The 18,326-nt window shown below is 49.5% G+C and overlaps 1 protein-coding gene across 1 annotated transcript in view; it reads left to right on the top strand.

The window, feature by feature from the left end:
• The window catches only part of Grin2d (glutamate ionotropic receptor NMDA type subunit 2D), a 40,019-nt gene that overhangs the window by 10,544 nt on the left and 11,149 nt on the right, over positions 1–18,326 (top strand). The window contains 5 exon segments of the mRNA XM_036180275.1: positions 287–440; positions 2,706–2,831; positions 2,971–3,200; positions 4,147–4,261; positions 4,264–4,306. Of these exon segments, the coding sequence (XP_036036168.1) occupies positions 287–440; positions 2,706–2,831; positions 2,971–3,200; positions 4,147–4,261; positions 4,264–4,306 (668 nt within the window).

The following is an 18,326-nucleotide window of genomic DNA, read 5'->3' as shown; positions in this document are numbered from 1 at the left end:
GGCGGGCTTTGAAGGGCGGGACTCCAAGAAGGGGGCGGGGTTGGGAGGCTGGACCCCTAGGCCTTAGGCAAGTGAAGTGGACAGTAGATGGGGTGGAGGAGACCTGCTCCTGCTTCTGCTTTCTCTCCCTTACTTCCCCCGCCCCTCTGTTCCCTTCCTCACTCATCAGCCAGACCTCCTAGCCTGTCTCCCACATCATCCACTGTCTCCCAGGGTCAGGCTTTGCCCAGCGCTGGCCTCTGTGCCCTGAGCCGCTTCCCTTGCCCAACTCCTCCATCCACCCCAGGTGTTCTATCAGCGTGCGGACATGGCCATCGGGTCTCTTACCATCAATGAGGAGCGGTCCGAGATCGTGGACTTCTCCGTCCCCTTTGTAGAGACGGGCATCAGCGTCATGGTGGCACGCAGCAATGGCACTGTATCCCCCTCTGCCTTCCTGGGTGAGCCAGCCAGGACAGGGATTCACACTTAGCCAAGGCTGGGACAACTGTCTCCCAACAGCGTGGGCCCTGGGTCCCACTCCAGGGTTACCTGTCCTGGTGTGTGACTCCCATGGAGTGGACATCACTTCCAAGCTCCAGGTTCCTGATCTGTACGGTGGGAGAAATGCTTTCCCTGGCAGGGATTTCCACAGGAAGCTTAGTAAGCATGAGCTCAGGAGCCGTCCTGTGCAGTGCCTTCCACAGCTCTGATCCTGGGTTTGCACTCACGGTTGTTTGGTTTTGGTTTGGTTTGGTTTGGTTTTTTTTTTTTTTTTTTTGGGGGGGGGGGGTTTCCAGACAGGGTCTATGTAGTTCTGGCTGTCCTGGAACTCAGAACTCAGAGAGACCCACCTGCCTCTGCCTCCTGAGTACTGGGATTAAAGGTGTGTGCTACCACCACACCTGACCAGATTTTTTGTTTTGTTTTTGTTTATTTAAAGGTTTATTTTTATTTTATGTGCATTGGTGTTTTTCCTGCATGTATGACTGTGTGAGGGTGTCAGATCCTCCTGGAACCGGAGTTACAGACAGGTGTGAGCTGCCATGTGGGTGCTGGAATTGAACCCCGGTCCTCTGGAAATACAGCCAGTCCTCTTAACCACTGAGCTATCTCTCCAGCCCAATAATAAATATATGTATATATACATACATATATATATTATTCTTTTGAGACAGGGTATCTCTGTGTAACTCTGACTGTCCTAGAACTTACTCTGTAGATCAGGCTGGCCTTGAACTCACAGAGATCCACTCGTTTCTGCCTCCTAAGTGCTGGGACTAAAGATGTGCACCACTACCTCCCAGCTGATTTTTGTTTTTTAAGATATGGATGTACTATGTAGCTTAGATTGGCCTTGAACATGCAACCACTCTTTATATGTCCATATCTCTCTCTGTCTCCTGAATTTGAGGATTTATATTCTTCTTCTTCTTTTTATTTTTCCTGGAGCTGAGGACCGTATTCTTTTTTTAAAGAGGGCCCACCAAGGTCAGGTGTACCCAGGCTAAAAAATGTGTAGGGATTTTGTTTGTTTAGGTTTTTTTCCAGTGCTAGAAATTGAATCCGGGACCTGGAGGACTGTGGTGACCGAGACAGACAGTCTTGTCTCCTAGGGGCTATCTGCTTCCTTGGGGGTTACAGACTAGATCATTTCCAAAGGCAGTAGATACCATGAGAAATTAGGCTGAGGTGACAGGGAGGAGGTTGGTGTGGGTAGGAGAGGCCTTTTTGAGGAAAGGATTTCGCCTGTGTAAAGATCTGAAGGAAAGAACATTGGAGGCAGGCAGCAGCCAGCGTGGAGTGTGTGAAGACTGAGACGTGCAACTGGCCGGCGTAGCTGGTGAGGAGACGGGCAAAAAGGCGGCCGGAAGGCTGAGGGGCGTGATAGAGCTTGCTGGACTGTGGACACTCTGATGGAAAGTTTGGCCTTCACTCTGAAGTAGTAGCAAGGGCTTACCTTCAGAAGGTAATGAGGATTGTGTGCTCAGATGGGAGTTGCCCATAGCTCTGTGGAAGCAGGAAGCTAGCAAGAGGGCCACTGCAGTGGTTCATGACACGAAGGATGGGGGTGTGCAGAAGCATGGCAGCAAGGTCCATTGTGTGTGGATTTGGAGTGTGACCAGGATTTGAGCTGGAGACAGCAGAAGTGGGCAGAGGACAAGCCAGCAGGTCACAGCAGTCCCCCTTTCCTCTGGGCAGTCTGAGCAAGGCTCCTCGGAGAGAGAGAGGACAGAAGGAGAAGGATCCTTTCTCCTGGGGCCTGTGAAGCAGGAGACATGGTCCCAGAGATTAGACCAGGCTTCCTCCTTGCTGGCCAAGGAGTGGAGAGGACAGGCCCCAGGTGTTTGAGGGACAGGGGCAAGGGCAAAGTTGTCATCTATGAACAAGGAAGATGGACGGCAAGGAGTGTGGCCTGGGCTGGGTTGTCATGGATGACAAGATGCAGAACCTGGGATGGGATGAATGGCCCTGAGGGAAAGCTGAAGAAGCGGAGACTTGGGTCCTGGTCTCAGTGAACATTTAGTAGACAGCTGAATTAGGGGACGGAAACCACAGAAATGGTCGCGGTAGCTGTCTTTGAGAGAGATTGCCACAAGGCGTCTATGTACTAATAGGCTGTCCCTGAAGTTGGGACCAGAAAAGGGAACAGAGCAGGCTGGAGTCAACTGGGCTCCCCCTGGTCCCCCAAGCCCTTGCTTGGCTGACACCTCCCGTGTCCCCAGAGCCCTACAGCCCCGCTGTGTGGGTGATGATGTTCGTCATGTGCCTCACCGTGGTCGCCGTCACCGTTTTCATCTTTGAGTACCTCAGTCCTGTGGGCTATAACCGCAGCCTGGCCACAGGCAAACGTGAGTCCACTTCCTACCTGACCCTACGCAGAACTCATTTCCCAGTAGCCCCTGGGATAGAGCTAGGAATGGCAGTCCTTTCTCCTCTCCTGGGGAGTGGAAGGCCTGTAAGGTCCATGCCCTGTCCTGGCCCCCACAGGCCCTGGTGGCTCTACCTTCACCATTGGGAAATCCATCTGGCTGCTGTGGGCCCTGGTGTTCAACAACTCGGTGCCGGTGGAGAATCCTCGGGGCACCACCAGCAAGATCATGGTTCTGGTGTGGGCCTTCTTTGCCGTCATCTTTCTCGCCAGCTACACAGCCAACTTGGCCGCCTTTATGATCCAGGAGGAGTACGTGGACACCGTGTCTGGGCTCAGTGACCGAAAGGTGTGTACAGGGACCAGGCTCAGCTGCCTTGTCACCTGCCCCAGAGCAGAGGGGTCCCTGGGAGACTGCCCAAGAGGGGTTCTAGAGCAGAGGAGATGGAAGGTTTTGGAAGGAGATGAACGATTTGAACCATCCCAGGGAAAGGGTGTCCCGCAACGTCCCAGGAGCAGTGGTGCCAAATAGGATTTTCTAGACAAGTGCCCCTCACACTGTAATGAAGACTGAATGTGTGATGCAGCCAATCCCTTGGGGACTACGCTTGAGCGAAATGTATCAGCAATGAATCACTAGGAATGTAGGAATAACGCTTAACCCAGGACACACAGGAGTCAGTCGCAAGCTAATGAACGATACATGCCCACAACTGCAGCCCTCCAGAGGCAGAGGCAGGAGGATCATGAGTTCAAGGATAGGCTGGCTACATAGTGAGTCCCTCCCTGTCTCAAATAACAACAGCAATACAGTCAACTCCAAATTTTTGCCGATTAGATTCAACATGCATAAAACCATCCATCAAAACACTCCAAAAGCCCACCCCCTCGGTTTGCACTCTCGCCTTGCGGTGCCCATCCATGGCACATGGGGACGGCAGCCATGAGGGACACTGTGAGATTACAGAGGCTGAGCCAGTGTCTCAGACTGTCAGAGGGCTGTGGAATCGATGCAACAGGTTGCTTTAAGCACGGTTTTCAGTGGAATGGAGGTAGAAACAGCCAAGAAACAGAATATGTTGGTCGTACCTTCTATAGTGAGGGGAGTATGGTTCTGCCAACACTCTGAGCCAGCACAGCCCTGTGGCTACATCTGTGCTTGACACACAGCTATTTCTGAATAGACTGGTTAGCCCACTCCCGATCCAGCAAAGTAAGGGCTGGCTCTCCAGAATGGGACATTTGATTTGGGGGTTTCCTGGAGGGTACCTTAACAAGTCCCCATTCTGTTCCAGTTCCAGCGGCCCCAGGAGCAGTACCCACCCTTGAAGTTTGGGACGGTGCCCAACGGGTCCACGGAGAAGAATATCCGCAGCAACTACCCTGATATGCACAGCTACATGGTGCGGTACACCAGCCGAGAGTGGAGGAGGCCCTCACACAGCTCAAGGCAGGGTCAGCGCAGACTCGGGCAGTGGGGCCCCTAGAACATTTGGGGAGGGGTGGGGCTCATGTCTGAGGTCAGCTTGGGGCAGTTCACTAACGGGGCTTGGAAGAGTCAGGGCTTCTGTGCTTCAGAACTTTTAGACACTTGATTCAGTGCTCTGAATTTATTTCTTGTGTGTACAGTGAAGATCACAAAGGCATCTCCTTGATATAAGAACATCCGGTTGGGGGATTTAGCTCAGTGGTAGAGTGCTTGCCTAGCAAGCACAAGGCCCTTCGTTCGATCCTCAGCTCCAAAAGAACAAAGTTTGGTCAGGAGTGGTGGTGCCTTTAATTCTACCATTTGGAATTGAAGTGGGAGCAGCTCTTGGTGAGTTCCAGGCCAGCCAGGAAACAAACAAAGCCTGTCTCAAAGCAAACAAAACAATGTAGTTAATCCACACAGAACAGTGGCCAGAGCAGGGGCTCTTTGTAGATGGAGTTTTCTTTGGGCCACCAGCTCACAAAAAATGGCATGGGGACTTACTATTAATCATGAAAGCTTGGCCTATAGCTTAGGCTTGTCCCACCAGCTCTTATAACTTAAATTAACTCATTTATCGTAATCTGCATTTTTGTCTCATGGCTTTTTACCTCTCTTCCATCTTATACCTCCTGTTTCCTCTCCATCTCCCCTGGGTCTCTCTCATGCTAGACTCATCTCCTCTTCTTCTCTCTCTTCCCGGAAGTCCTGCCTAGCCTCTTCTTGCCTAGCTATTGGCCATTTAGTTCTTTATTAAACCAATCGGAAAGTGCCTTGGCAAAGACACATCTTCACAAAAAGATTACTCCACAACAGCTCTTTGTTGTAATTATTGTATCCTTATCATCAGTTCTGAATTCTGCAATGAATACTTGGATTATAGGGAAGGGATTGTATTTTTTTTTTTTTATGTTAGCTCCCTGAATCATATGGATAAAGTTAAATTCAGTCCCCAGAGTGCAGCCCCCAGTATGGCAAACCTAGACAGGGCCTGGATTGTGGCTCAGCAGCAGAGGGCTGGCCTGGTGTGTCCCGAGGCCTGGGTTCGTTCCCCAGCATTGCAGTTTCCTACGCTGAGTGCAGTAGCTTTCTGCTCCTCGTTTATTAGCCTTTCGCATGCTTCTTTTCTGATCACCGTTTTGTGCTGGCCATTAGACAGACATTCCTGTTCTCAGTTACTCGGGGGCTAGAGTGAAAAATAAGCATCTGACACAGGAGTCAGAGTGGCCTTCTCGGCAGGGTCCCGGTCACCAGAGCATCAGGTGGCCTTCCAGGACGAGGGAGCATGTGTATGCTCTCAGCGTAGACTCGGAGCCTTGCAGACAGAGGTGGGGCAGGTGGCTGAAGGGCAGGGACCTAGAGTGAGGGCAGAGGAGAGCAGGGCTAACGGTGACCCCTGAGAACGTCAGACTTGGCTTTTGTACCAAAGTGGTGAGACACCTTCGTAGGAGACTAAGCAGAGAAGCCTTAGTTCTTGTCCCCAATGTCCTTCACTGCAGTGGAGAATGGTGGAGGGCCATGGGGAGCAGGGCAGAGTGAGGCCATTGTCATCCAGAACTCACCTCTGGCTCACCCCCAGCAGCCGTCCCACTGGACCTGTCATCCCTTGTCTCAGTGGATGGTTGACTGCAAGAAAAGGAGCCCAGGCAGTCTGTGGTAGGCACAGCATAGGGTCAGCCCAAGGGTATCTGGAGCCCCAAGAGCCTGCAGCCGAAGCATTCACTCACATACACTCCTAGAGCAGTTCCGGGGAGTTTGGTTCCTGTACTTGGAAACCATGGTCATCGCAAAAGCAGATTCCCAGATTGGTAGGATGTTGAAACCGGTTTTAACACACTGGTTTCTGTGTCTCCTGGGATGACAAACCAGAGAGCCAATCATGGTGGTTCATGTGTGGCATCCCAGCACTTGGGAGGGTGAGGCGAGAGGATTGAGGGTTTAAGGCCATTCTGAACTATACGTTGAGGCCCTGTCTCAAAAAAGAAAACAAAACAGTGCTGGGCTAGCAGGACAGTTGAAAGATACTACTAAGGAGCCAAACTCTTTACACATTTCTGTTCTACCAAATGTGCAGTATAGACCTTCATGCTCTTTTGGTTGCCTCATGGTCACAGGAAGGCTGTTGCTGCTCCGTCAAGCACATCCTAGTTCCAAGCATGGAGGAAGAAGTGTAAGAACACAAGGTTGGTGGTGCATGCCTTTAATCCCAGCACTCGGGAGGCAGAAGCCAGGCAGATCTCTGTGAGTTCGAGGCCAGCCTGGTCTACAGAGTGAGATCCAGGAAAGGCGCCAAAGCTACACAGAGAAACCCTGTTTCAAAAAACCAAAAACAGAAAGTGGGGGGTCTTCTTAGAAACCTTTGCCTTTTTATTGAAAAAGGTATGCCTTTCTCAGGGACTTCTACAGATTTCTAAGAACCTATCAAGCAAGCACACAAAGTTATCATCAGGGAAATGGGAAAGACGATTGTGTGAGCTGAGAAGGAGGCTGTGAACTGAGATGCAGTCTCACCATCTGCCAGAGTCCTGCCCCATGTTTTAGGGGTTTTGATGTTTGTTTGTTTGTTTTTGCCAAGCTCAGCAAAGTTCTCTCTTGTAGCTCTCCATCTCTGCCTCTCGATCCTCTCTTTCTGGTCACAAGGACCCTGTATCCGAACTCTCTCTGAGCTGGTGAGCCTCCCCTTGGGTCTGGGCTTCACCACTCTTTCATCAGCCCGCTTGGCTTTGTCTCCTGCAGTGCGTGCTCTGGCTGTCAACCCTTGGTGGGGTACCTCCTTCTCCACCCTCTCCCTACACCCACTATCCATTCATATAGCAGGTGTTGCTGAGGCTCTAGGCAGGTACCCTGAAAACTTCCCAGGACTCTATGCCAAGGAAAACTGCGTACTTTAAGCTAGGAAACCAGCATGGTGGCCATCCTGCCTTGACAGATCGCTCTAAAGAACCCAAGGCAAACAGACAAACAAACAAAAATTCAAGTTAGGAATGTGACTGGGTGGCTCCTTCCATCTCCCAGGACTACAAGGAGTGACTGGCCTGCCTTCCCCTAAAGCCAAACCCTTGCCTTTCCTTTCTTCGAGGATGCCCACCTTCCTTGGCTCATGGCTCCCAATTGCTCAGACCTCTCCTTGTTGACAAGGATTAGAGTGAGTGTGGAGGTTTTCCAAATTACACAGATTCCCAGAGCAGAATCTAAAAGGGAGTATTCCGGTGGGTATAACTCTTGGCCCCAGGGACTCTGGGCTCTGTGGGGGACACAGAAAAAGATGCCCTTTCCCCAAGGACTGGACCCCAGCATAAACTCTTCAGTTCCTTGTTTGGTTGGGTCTTTTTGTTTTGTTTTGTTTTTTGAGACTGGTCTCAAAACTGTCCTGGAACTCACTATGTAAACCAGGCTGTCCTCAAACTCACAGAGGTCTGCTGCCTCGGCCTCTGGGGAGCTGAGACGAGAGGCGGGACGCTGGCCCACTCAGCGGTTTTGTTCTTTGTTTTTTTGGGGGGTCAAATGTTCACTGAGTACCTCTAATGTGTTAGTAGTTCCTCTGCCAGATGCCCAAGTCCCACTGGAGAAGGAGAGACAGGGGCCACAGATGATTTTGCAAGATGCCCTTTGTGGAGTGGGGTAGGGCTGTAGAGATGGGTCACTAAGTGCTTGTTGTGCAGACATGAGGACTTGGGTTCAAATCCTCATGACTCAAATAAAGGCTGGGAGTAGCAGCATGCGACTGTAACCCCAGCACTGCCAAAGCAAAGATCTCAGGTGCTCACTATCTGGTGGAAGAGCCCCAGGGCCAGTGAGGAGAGACAACTTTGGGGTAAAAGCGCTTACTAAGCAAGTGTGAGGACCTATGATCACCAGCATCTGCATAAAAAGCTTGGTGTGCCTGTGTGCTCACCTGGAACCCAGCACTGCAGGACAGGGAGACAGGAGGATGGCAGGCGCTGTTAGCTGCTAGCCTAGCTCCAAGTCAGTGAGAGACCCTGTCTCAAGGGAGCTAGTGGAGAGTGCTAGAGCAGATCACACTCTGTCCTCCCCTGGCCCCTGTGCACTTGCACAGGCACACAAACATCATACACACCAACACACACACATAAAAGGTGGACAGTAACTGAAGACATCCAGTATTGACCTCTGGTTTCTACACATATGTGCACACACATCTGTATAAACATGTATGTCACACACACACACACACACACACACACACACACACACACACACACAAAAGGGGTAGACAGAGGTTGGTCCTTTGAAGTCACTTCTGCTCCCGGAATCTGGCCAGAGGTGCCTGGTCTTTAGAACTTGCCATTTGCCTGTGCTGAGACCCTGTGGTTCTGGCCCCGGACCTGGCATTGTTAGTTTTCAGGAACTCCAGCAGCAGTAGGTTCCACACCAGGTGACCTGGGTTTGAGTGTAGCCGTGGACTGCATTTGAGCTAGTGTGCTTTTGCTTTCGCCGCCTTAACTCGGGGTCCGCCGTCCCCAGAGTTGAGCAAGTGGCTGGGGAAACAGGTTCCGTCTTGGAACTCTTCCACTGCCTTCTGTTCCTTTCCGCCTTGAAGTGGGTGGCCCCAGCCCTGCCCCACCCTTTGTTCTCAGCGACCCCTGCCTCCTTTGTCTCCCTTCTAAACAGCTCTTTCCTAGGCTGTGAAATGGTCTGTTTGCTCAGCATATCATAGTTGGGGCTGAAGTGCAGCCCTCCTCCTCCTTAGGTCAGGGTTTGTGCTATTCCTCCATCCTTTATTCTGAAGCAGAGCTGGGAGCTAAGTGTATAAGTCGGGGTGTTCTGGGAGCCACAGGAAAAGAGAGGTGAGCTTAATCTCATGTTTGTTACTCCAACTCAAAAATGTCCTCTCTCGCCGGGCGGTGGTGGCGAACGTCTTTAATCCCTGCACTCGGATCTCTGTGAGTTCGAGGCCAGCCTGTGCTCTGGTCTGCAGCGTGAAATCCAGGACAGGCTCCAAACGCTACACAGAGAAACCCTGTCTCGAAAAAACAAAACAAAAAAAAAGTCCTCTCTCTAACATGTAATTAATATAAACACTGTCACAATACCCAAACTTTCGGGAGGTCCCAGGCATATTTATGTTCCCATCGCACTTCAGTGTGGACTTGCCAACTTTTTTTTTCTTTTCCTTCTTCCTTTGTATTATTCCTGTGGCTTTTGGACACAGGGTCTCACTGTGTAGCCCTGGCTGACCTGGAACTCAGAGCCCTACTGTCTGCCTCTTGAGTGCACCACACTGGGTGCCGAACTTGTCAGCTACCTAGTGTGTGACAGCATCACCTGGCTAGTGGACGTCACATTCAACCCCATCCCTTCTGTCGCTCTCCTCCCGTTTCTTTTCTTCTTCTTTTTTAAATCATAATTAACATTATTATTTATTTTATTTATTTATTACAAATACAATGTTCCATCTGCATGTATCCCTGCAGGCCAGAAGAGGGCACCAGATCTCATTACAGATGGTTGTGAGCCACCATGTGGTTGCTGGGAATTGAACTCAGGACCTCTGGAAGAGCAGCCAGTGCTCTTAACCTCTGAGCCATCTCTCCAGCCCAACATTTTTATTTTTATTTTGCAGAATTTTCCTTTTCAATTCCAGTGAAGCCTCTCCTTGGGGCTGGGGTTGTGGCCCTGTGGTCGAGTGCTTGTCCTGCATGTGCTAGGTTCTGAGTTTAACTCCAGCACCATATAATAAACAAACAAACAAATAAATAAATAAATAAATAAATAAATAAGCTACCCCCTTCTCCTTCATCATCCCCTCCTTTCCTGCCCTGGTTCCTGACATGCAGCTGTCACCTAGAGTCCCCAGGCCCCACTGAGGTCATGGCTCTGACCTGCTCATCAGAACCCAGACTTCTCTGCCTACCCTGGGGACCTTTGTTGATTTAATTCACTGTCTGAACCATCTCATCAGCTGGAAATGTGTCTCAGCTCAGAAACCTAGGGACCCATGAAAGTATCCAGAGTGTAGGGACTGGAGGATTGGACTCCATCAGTGCTGTCCAGCAGGAGTGCAGCCATACATACCCTACAGACACCCTGAAGACAAAAGGAAGCAAGTTCTACTGAACACAGTAAGTCCAAACTGTTACTTTGACACATCAGTACAAACAATATGGTTTGTATATTATTATGTTTTTTGGACAGGGTCTCTCTGTATCCCAGGCTGGTCTTGAACTCCTATCCTTCTGCCCTGGCTTCCCACAAACTGGGATAATAGGCCTTTAACACCAGGCCAAGTACTTGAGACCATCTGCCTACATTTCTCCAACGTTTGGTCTTTGAAATCCGAAGTGCTTTTCAGTCCACAGTGCCTCTGAGCTCAGCGCTGTCCATGCACACACAGTAGCAGGCAGGGGGCAGCTAGCACATAGCTAACCATGGCAGCATGGCCACACAGAAACCTGCCTAATGATCCTCCTGAGCAGAACACACCAGGGGGCTTGAGACCCCACACTCTTGATTTCACTTTCTAAGCCAACCTCCCAGACAGGCAGCGTCTTCCCAGCCCCTCCCACTAGGGAGGCCCAGGGATTCCTGGGTCCCCTTGGACAGAGCAGCCCTGCTCTCCTCCATCACCTCACTGGTGCCAACTGCCTTCTGCGAGTGAGGTGGTATAGACAAAACAGCATTCTCTTGGCCTGGCTCAGTACTCAGGGGTCAAAGAGGGAACACTCATCTGGGCACACTGTTACCAGCACTCTAACCAGCACTCTGTAACCCCAGTACTCTAACCCAGCACTCTGTAACCCAGCACTCTGTAACCAGCAACTCTGTAACCCAGCACTCTGTAACCCAGCACTCTGTAACCCAGTACTCTGTAACCCAGCACTCTAATCCAGCACTCTGTAACCCAGCACTCTAATCCAGCACTCTGTAACCCAGCACTCTGTAACCCAGCACTCTGTAACCCAGCACTCTAATCCAGCACTCTGTAACCCAGCACTCTAACCCAGCACTCTGTAACCCAGCACTCTAACCCAGCACTCTGTAACCCAGCACTCTAATCCAGCACTCTGTAACCCAGCACTCTGTAACCCAGCACTCAACCAGCACTCTAACCCAGCACTCTAATCCAGCACTCTGTAACCCAGCACTCTAATCCAGCACTCTCTAACCCAGCACTCTAATCCAGCACTCTAATCCAGCACTCTAATCCAGCACTCTAATCCAGCACTCTAATCCAGCACTCTAATCCAGCACTCTAACCCAGCACTCTCTAATCCAGCACTCTGTAACCCAGCACACTCTAACCACCCAGCACTCTAACCCAGCACTCTGTAACCCAGCACTCTAATCCAGCACTCTAATCCAACACTGTAATCCAGCACTCTAATCCAGCACTCTAATCCAACACTGTAACCCAGCACTCTAATCCAGCACTCTAATCCAACACTGTAATCCAGCACTCTAATCCAGCACTCTAATCCAGCACTCTAACCCAGCACTCTGTAGCCCAGCACTCTGTATGTAGCCCAGCACTCTTTAGCCCAGCACTCAGGGTGCTGAGGAAGAAGAGGAAAGAGGAGCAAAGGAGATTAAATGTCATGAGCAGAATGGGCTACCCAGAAGAAACTAAATCCAAATTCTGCCTCCTCCCTGACTCAAGAACCAAGAACACCTGTATTATTTTTTTTACATGCAAAAATGTCAGCCATATTCCTAGCCTTTATTGAGTAAAAAGCTTGAGTCCTTATCCCATGTCTTTATAGATTTTTTTTTTTAAAGCTGGGTTATGACTGGGCATTGTGGCACACACCTTGCACACCTTAAATCCTAGCACTTGGGAGGCAGAGACAGGTGAATCTCTCTGAGTTCCAGGCCAGCCTGGTCTACAGAGCAAGTACCAGGATAGCTAGAGATTCATAGTAAGATCCTGTCCCAAGAAAGGAAGGAAGGAAGGAAAGCTGGAGAGATGGCTCAGAGGTTAAGAGCACCGGCTGCTCCTCCAGAGGTCCTGAGTTCAATTTCCAGCAACCACATGGTGGCTCACAGCCATCTATGAAGAGATCTGGTGCCCTCTTCTGGTGTGCAGGGATACATGCCGGCAGAACACTATACATAAATAATAAATCTTAAAGAAATAAGTAAGAGTTGGGCTCCATGCTGGGTGTTGTGGTATACACCTGTAGTCACTGCATTCAGGAAGCTGAGCAGAAAGATTACAGCGTATTCAAGGCCAACCTGGACTGCACAGTGAACCCCTGTCTCAAAAAACCAAAATGATAAAAAAAAATAAAATAGCTTTGAGGTGCACATCTAGTTAGGGTGTATACCCACACTGTGATATGGAGAGACTTGGGCTCCCCAGAAAGCTTCTCCTGCCCTTTTGGTCACCATGGAACATCACAGGGAAGTACTAGACACTGGTGGCTGTTCACTGGCTACTTGCTGGATATGCCCCCAGCCAATGTCACAGGGCATACCACAGCACCAGGGTTGGTGACATTTGGCTGTTTCCAGTTTGCCATCGTGTGTGTGTGTGTGTGTGTGTGTGTGTGTGTGTGTGTGTGTGTGTGTGTACAGCCTCAGACCAAAGGGAGAAGCACACAGTACCATCATGCTAATGGACAGGGCAGGGCAGTCATGTACCCCCCCTTCCCCCTCCCCACTTCCCTCCTTCTACAGTGTGGCCTCTTCCTGTCCTCCAAGTTAGAGTGTTTGTTATGCATCGGGCTCTGTTGTTTCCAGACAAAGGCTCAGGTAGGCCATGCTGGCTTTGCGCTTGCTCCGTGGCTAAGGCTAGCCTTCAACTGCCCCTCCCCAGTGGTGAACGGCAGGTGTGCCACACTGCCATGGCCTCTGCTTTCATTGTAGCTCCCCTGCACTGGAGAGTGTGCAGGGCTTGCAAAGGTCTGTGTTCCTCTGGAGGCTGGAAGGACAAGCCTTTAAGCACCTCCCTCTTCCCCTGGCATGTGCCTCTGAATTGTAAACTTCCCGGTGTTGTAAGCATGCCAGCCATGTTGGACTTGCCTACCCTGTGTCCTCACCTGATGACCCTCATCACCTAGGTCCATGAGGCCCTTTCTACAGATGGTCACATCCTTGGGTCCTAGAGGCTCAGACTCTGGAATATGAATTTTGGGGGAGACTCACTTTAGCTCATGACATCCCATAACCATGTCAGGTATCTGATTGGACTGGGAATCACAGAGATTCCCAGTGCTGCCAAGGGGGGCCTGTGCCCCGAGGTCTGACTGGACCCAGGCCCCCCCACTGTATTGCTTCTCAGAATCACCTTCATCACCATCCTCACCCCTACAAGTGCCATGGACTCACAAAGGACATCTCTGTGTTTCTTACTGTTATCTCCTGCCTTTGCTAAAATGTTTTGTCCCAGGTATCTGGTTTTGTATTTTTTAAACTTCAGTTATTTCTATTAAAGCTGTCTATCCAGAGTTTGGAGGGTGAAATACAGAATTTTTTTTTTTTTTTTTCATTTTTAGATAGGGTCTCAGGTAGCCCGGGTTATTCCCCGACTTAACTGGTTGGCCTTGTAACTCTCCTCCACAGTGCTAGGATTACAGGCCTGCCTCACTAGGCCCAACCCAAGACTTTTATTTCCTAATGAAAAACATCTGCCTACCCTCCATAACTCCCACCTGAGAAAAAAGCTACATCCGTCCCTTTTGCTGTATCATTTTACTGTTTATCTCCTTTATCTCTAAATATTACGTTTGTAAAGCCAACTTTTGGTCTTTAATTTCTGTTTTACGTCCATTCTCACAGTTAAATCAAGGCAGCCTCTCCCACTGTGATTCTGACTGAACTCTTGTTTCTGTTAGTGCCCTGGCCTGCCTCACAGCTGCTGCCAAGAGTAGAGCAGGATGGCCTCCTCCCCATGGCTCTGTTCCCTGCGGTCACTCATTGTCACTCTCCCAGTTCTTTAATGGCTGAGCATTCTCTGTGCCTAACTAATTCAAACTTCAATTCCTTGTTAACAGTCTGAATGGTTTCTTAGAGCCAACAACTGACTGATTTCATCTTGCAGAAGTTCGCCTTGGCCTCCGGCCTGCTCTTGTCTGGAACACGGCTACCATGCTGGGGTCTCTCCACCTAGTTGGATTGTTATTTCACAAATTCTTGGTTTGGGGGATTTGGTTCCTTGTTCCTTCTAAGCTTTCAGAGAAAGGTCATGAAGAGGTACATTTTTGGTGACAGTGTGTATCTGAAAGTCTGTCTTCACACTTGATGGACAGTCTGGCTGGGTACAGAATTCTGAGCAATCATTTCCCTTCAGACTCTGGAGGTAACTCTCCATTATGTTCTTTATTATTTGTGTCATTGAGAAGAACCCACGATCACACAGATCCCCGCCTTTGTCTGTGCTCGTGCCTTCCCTGGTCCTCAGCTCTCTGACATGGAGTAGCGACCTGTCTGGAACTGCTTTCATCACTCAGTCATTCACTGTGTCTTTATACTGTTAGTTTCCAGAAACTTCTTAAAGTTTCCTGAATTCTTTCCCTCCTTCATCCCTATGTTTATTTGTCTTCTGAAACTTATTTTTTAAATTTTTAATTATTTGAGAGAGAGACACTATCTAGAGGTTCAGGAGTAGATCTGTTTCTTCTGTCGATTAAAGAATTAAAAGGCTGGAAAGAAGTGCCAGTAGAAATCAGGGGACTCTCTGAGGAGCCAGCATATGCTGCCAGGTAAACTGGGTCTTAACACAATGACTAAGAACAGACTCAAACAGAAGCCCGGGACAATGTAACGGAGATTAAAAGAAAAACCCCAGCACAGGCAAGCTGTAAATCTCAAAACTGCCCCGGAGCAGGAAGAGAATAGAGTGGGGGGGGGGGGGGGGGAGGAGAAAAAAAGCCACAATTTGAAATTAGAATACTTGGAGGTCAGTCACATAGCAGAAGCAGAGCTTCAGCAAAAGCGGGCAAGAAAGCCAGGGTGGCAGCAGACACCTTTAATCCCAGCACTCAGGAGGCAGAAGGCAGGCAGATCCCTGAGTTCCAGGACAGCCAGGGTCACAGAGAAACCCTGACTAGAAAAAACAAAATAAAGGAAAGAAAGAAAGAGAGAGAGGGGGGGGGGGGAGGGAGGGAGGGAGGGAGGAAGGAAGGAAGGAAGGAAGGAAGGAAGGAAGGAAGGAAGGAAGGAAAAGAAGTGGGCCTGGGTGGGGGTGAGGAAAGAGTAAGGATTGAAGCCCGGAGTACTAGGGAGAGCATACTTGGGCTCTGGCTGGCATCTGAAAAACAAAAAACAAACAAAAACACAAAGAAAAGAAAAAGCAATAGTTATGTCCATCTCAGTCAGAAAAGGGGGCAGGCTCTGCTCAACCTGACAGGCGATTCACAGGGGCTGCACTAGCAGAGAATTCTGGAAAGGAACAGTACTATCTTGAGGTGAACCTACCTTTTCTCTCTCTTGCCCCAACCCCGGGATGGCCCTAGACAAATGCTGTATCAGAGCACTTGCCCCTGTTTTTCTTTTCCTATTCCTTCTGCTCCATATTAAACTTACTTCTGCTACTGTATTCTGCTGACTACTGTATCTGAGGTATTGGGGGATGGAAACAGGGTTCTCACGCATGTTAGGAGAGCTTTTTTTACCAACACTCCTGGCCAAGTGTATTCTTATTTTCCAAGAACTTATTTCTTTTGTCTCAGAATTGGTTTTGTTGGTAGTGGTTTGTTTTTGGATGTGGGGTTCTCACTGTTGTAGACCAGGCTGGTCTGGAACTTTCAGTGATCTTTCTGCCTAAGCCTTCCCAGTGCTGGGACTGTAGATGTGTTCTACCTCACCCGGCACTCTTGTTGTCAGAATTTGTAGTGGTCTATAAATTCTACAGCGTGGTCTTCTATAGAATCCTGCTCATGTTTAAGGTCTCCGTGTCTCATCTTCTTCCTCTGACATTAGTAATATTTCACTGGTTCGCTTCCTTCTCCCCATATTCTATTATTTTTATTGACGTCAATATTACTCACATTTGGAAATGGAGATCTGACCCCGCAGGGAAGTGGTGAGCCTATGAGTTCATGAGCAGGGCTGTTGGCCAGGAGATCCAGCCTGGGCTGATCTAGACCTTCTTTGTCAGGGAATTCCCAAGGCCAGTGTGCTGGACACACACACACACACACACACACACACACACACACACACACACACAATATAGAAAGGAACAAAGGAAGAAGTAATTAGTTGAGCAGGGCTGTATAAGCTTGATAACCCCTAATGAGATGAAAAGGAAAGGCATTATAAAGTAGCCCACCTTCTTCTCTTTCTCCCTCTCACCTCCATCAAGTATTTGTTGAGGTATTTTGCACTAGGCAGTGGCTGAGCCTTGCCTCAGCAGTGAGCACACAAGTCTACGCAGTGGCAGAGTGCCACACTCGGGCACACAGCTCTCTGCAGTAGAGGAGCACTCTGGAGCAGACAGCTCTCTGTAGTAGAGGAGCACTCTGGAGCACACAGCTGTCTGTAGTAGAGGAGCACTCTGGAGCACACAGCTGTCTGCAGTAGAGGAGCACTCTGGAGCAGACAGCTCTTTGCAGTAGAGGAGCACTCTCAGGCAGACATTTTTATGTAGTAGAGGAGCACTCTGGAGCAGACATCTTTCTGCAGTAGAGGAGCACTCTGGAGCAGACATCTTTATGCAGTAGAGGAGCACTCTGGAGCAGACATCTTTATGCAGTAGAGGAGCACTCTGGAGCAGACAGCTCTTTGCAGTAGAGGAGCACTCTGGAGCAGACAGCTCTTTGCAGTAGAGGAGCACTCTCAGGCAGTAGATGGAAAGCAGCAGACTCCTGTAGTCCAGCAAGACAGATCCCTTGAAATGTGCTTTCTCTAACTCAAGGGGCAGATTTTTAATTTTCAAGATGCAAGAACAAATAGCCCCAGATGGCTGTCACCACAGTGACCAAGAGAAGACTATCATTTGTTTGTTGAGACAGGGCCTCTCTCAGTATCCCTGGTGGCCTGGAACTCACAGAGATCAATCAGCCTGCCTCTACCTCCCAAGTGCTGGGATTGAAGGTGTGCACCACCAAACACCTGGTGCCTATAGGCCAATCTCATGGAGGCATTTCTCTCAATTGTGGTTCTTAGATATCTCTAGCTTGTGTCAAGTTAACAACAAAATCCTGGAAAGTCCTTCATGGAACTTTAAATCCAGTGCAGGGAAACAGATTACAAGCGGAGGAACATTTTATGCTGTGCTGCAGGGACACGTACTTGAAAATAAAAAGGTTGGGAGACATATAGGGAGGCCTTCGGTGTTGAGTAAGGGGCTCCAGAAATTATCTTCTGGACAAACACGAGAAGGAATTGAGGGGTTGAGTTGGCTTGCTGTCTGGGGAAACTTTCCAGAGAGGACAGCCAGTACAAAGGTCCAGATGTGAGGGCCAGTGTGGCTGGAACACAGTGCCAGGTGAGTGTGGAAGCCAAGGGTATGAGGGGTGCAGAGGTGTCCCACGGCACAGGACTGCTAAGCTACAGCCAGTAGGGAACAGTAGGAAACAGGACAAGCACAAGCTGAGGAGACAGGTACTAGCTAAAACATGGAGCTCCCGTCCACAGGGTGGGAATAAACACACAAGAGTGGGCTGGAGAGAAGGCTCAGTGGTTAAGAGCACTGGCTATTCTTCCAGAGGTCCTGAATTCAATTCCCAGCAACCACATGGTGGCTCACAACCGTCTGCAATGAGATCTGGCGCCCTCTTCTGGACTGCACGTGTACATGCAGACAGAACACTGTATACATAATAAATAAGTAAATCTAAAAAAAAAGAGAGGAAAAAACACACACAAGAGCAAGGTTGAAGGCAGAACTTTTGTTTTTCAGTATATACTCAAGTAAATGATCTAAGAAATGGTGCGGGGGGGGGGGCTTTATTTGTTTATTCTGTTTTAGATAGGGTTGTTGTGTGACAGGATTTTTCCTGGGAAAACACAACATCTGTCTACTCAGCCCAGACAGGGAACCCATGACAGACCAAAGCATGGATATCACCAAAGTCCAGCTTGGTGAGCTAATGAGTTTTAGTG

The sequence above is a fragment of the Onychomys torridus genome, chromosome 1 (genome assembly GCF_903995425.1).
Source record: "Onychomys torridus chromosome 1, mOncTor1.1, whole genome shotgun sequence".
In the NCBI taxonomy this organism is placed as follows: Eukaryota; Metazoa; Chordata; class Mammalia; order Rodentia; family Cricetidae; genus Onychomys; species Onychomys torridus.
This window is presented reverse-complemented; position numbering and strand designations above follow the sequence as displayed.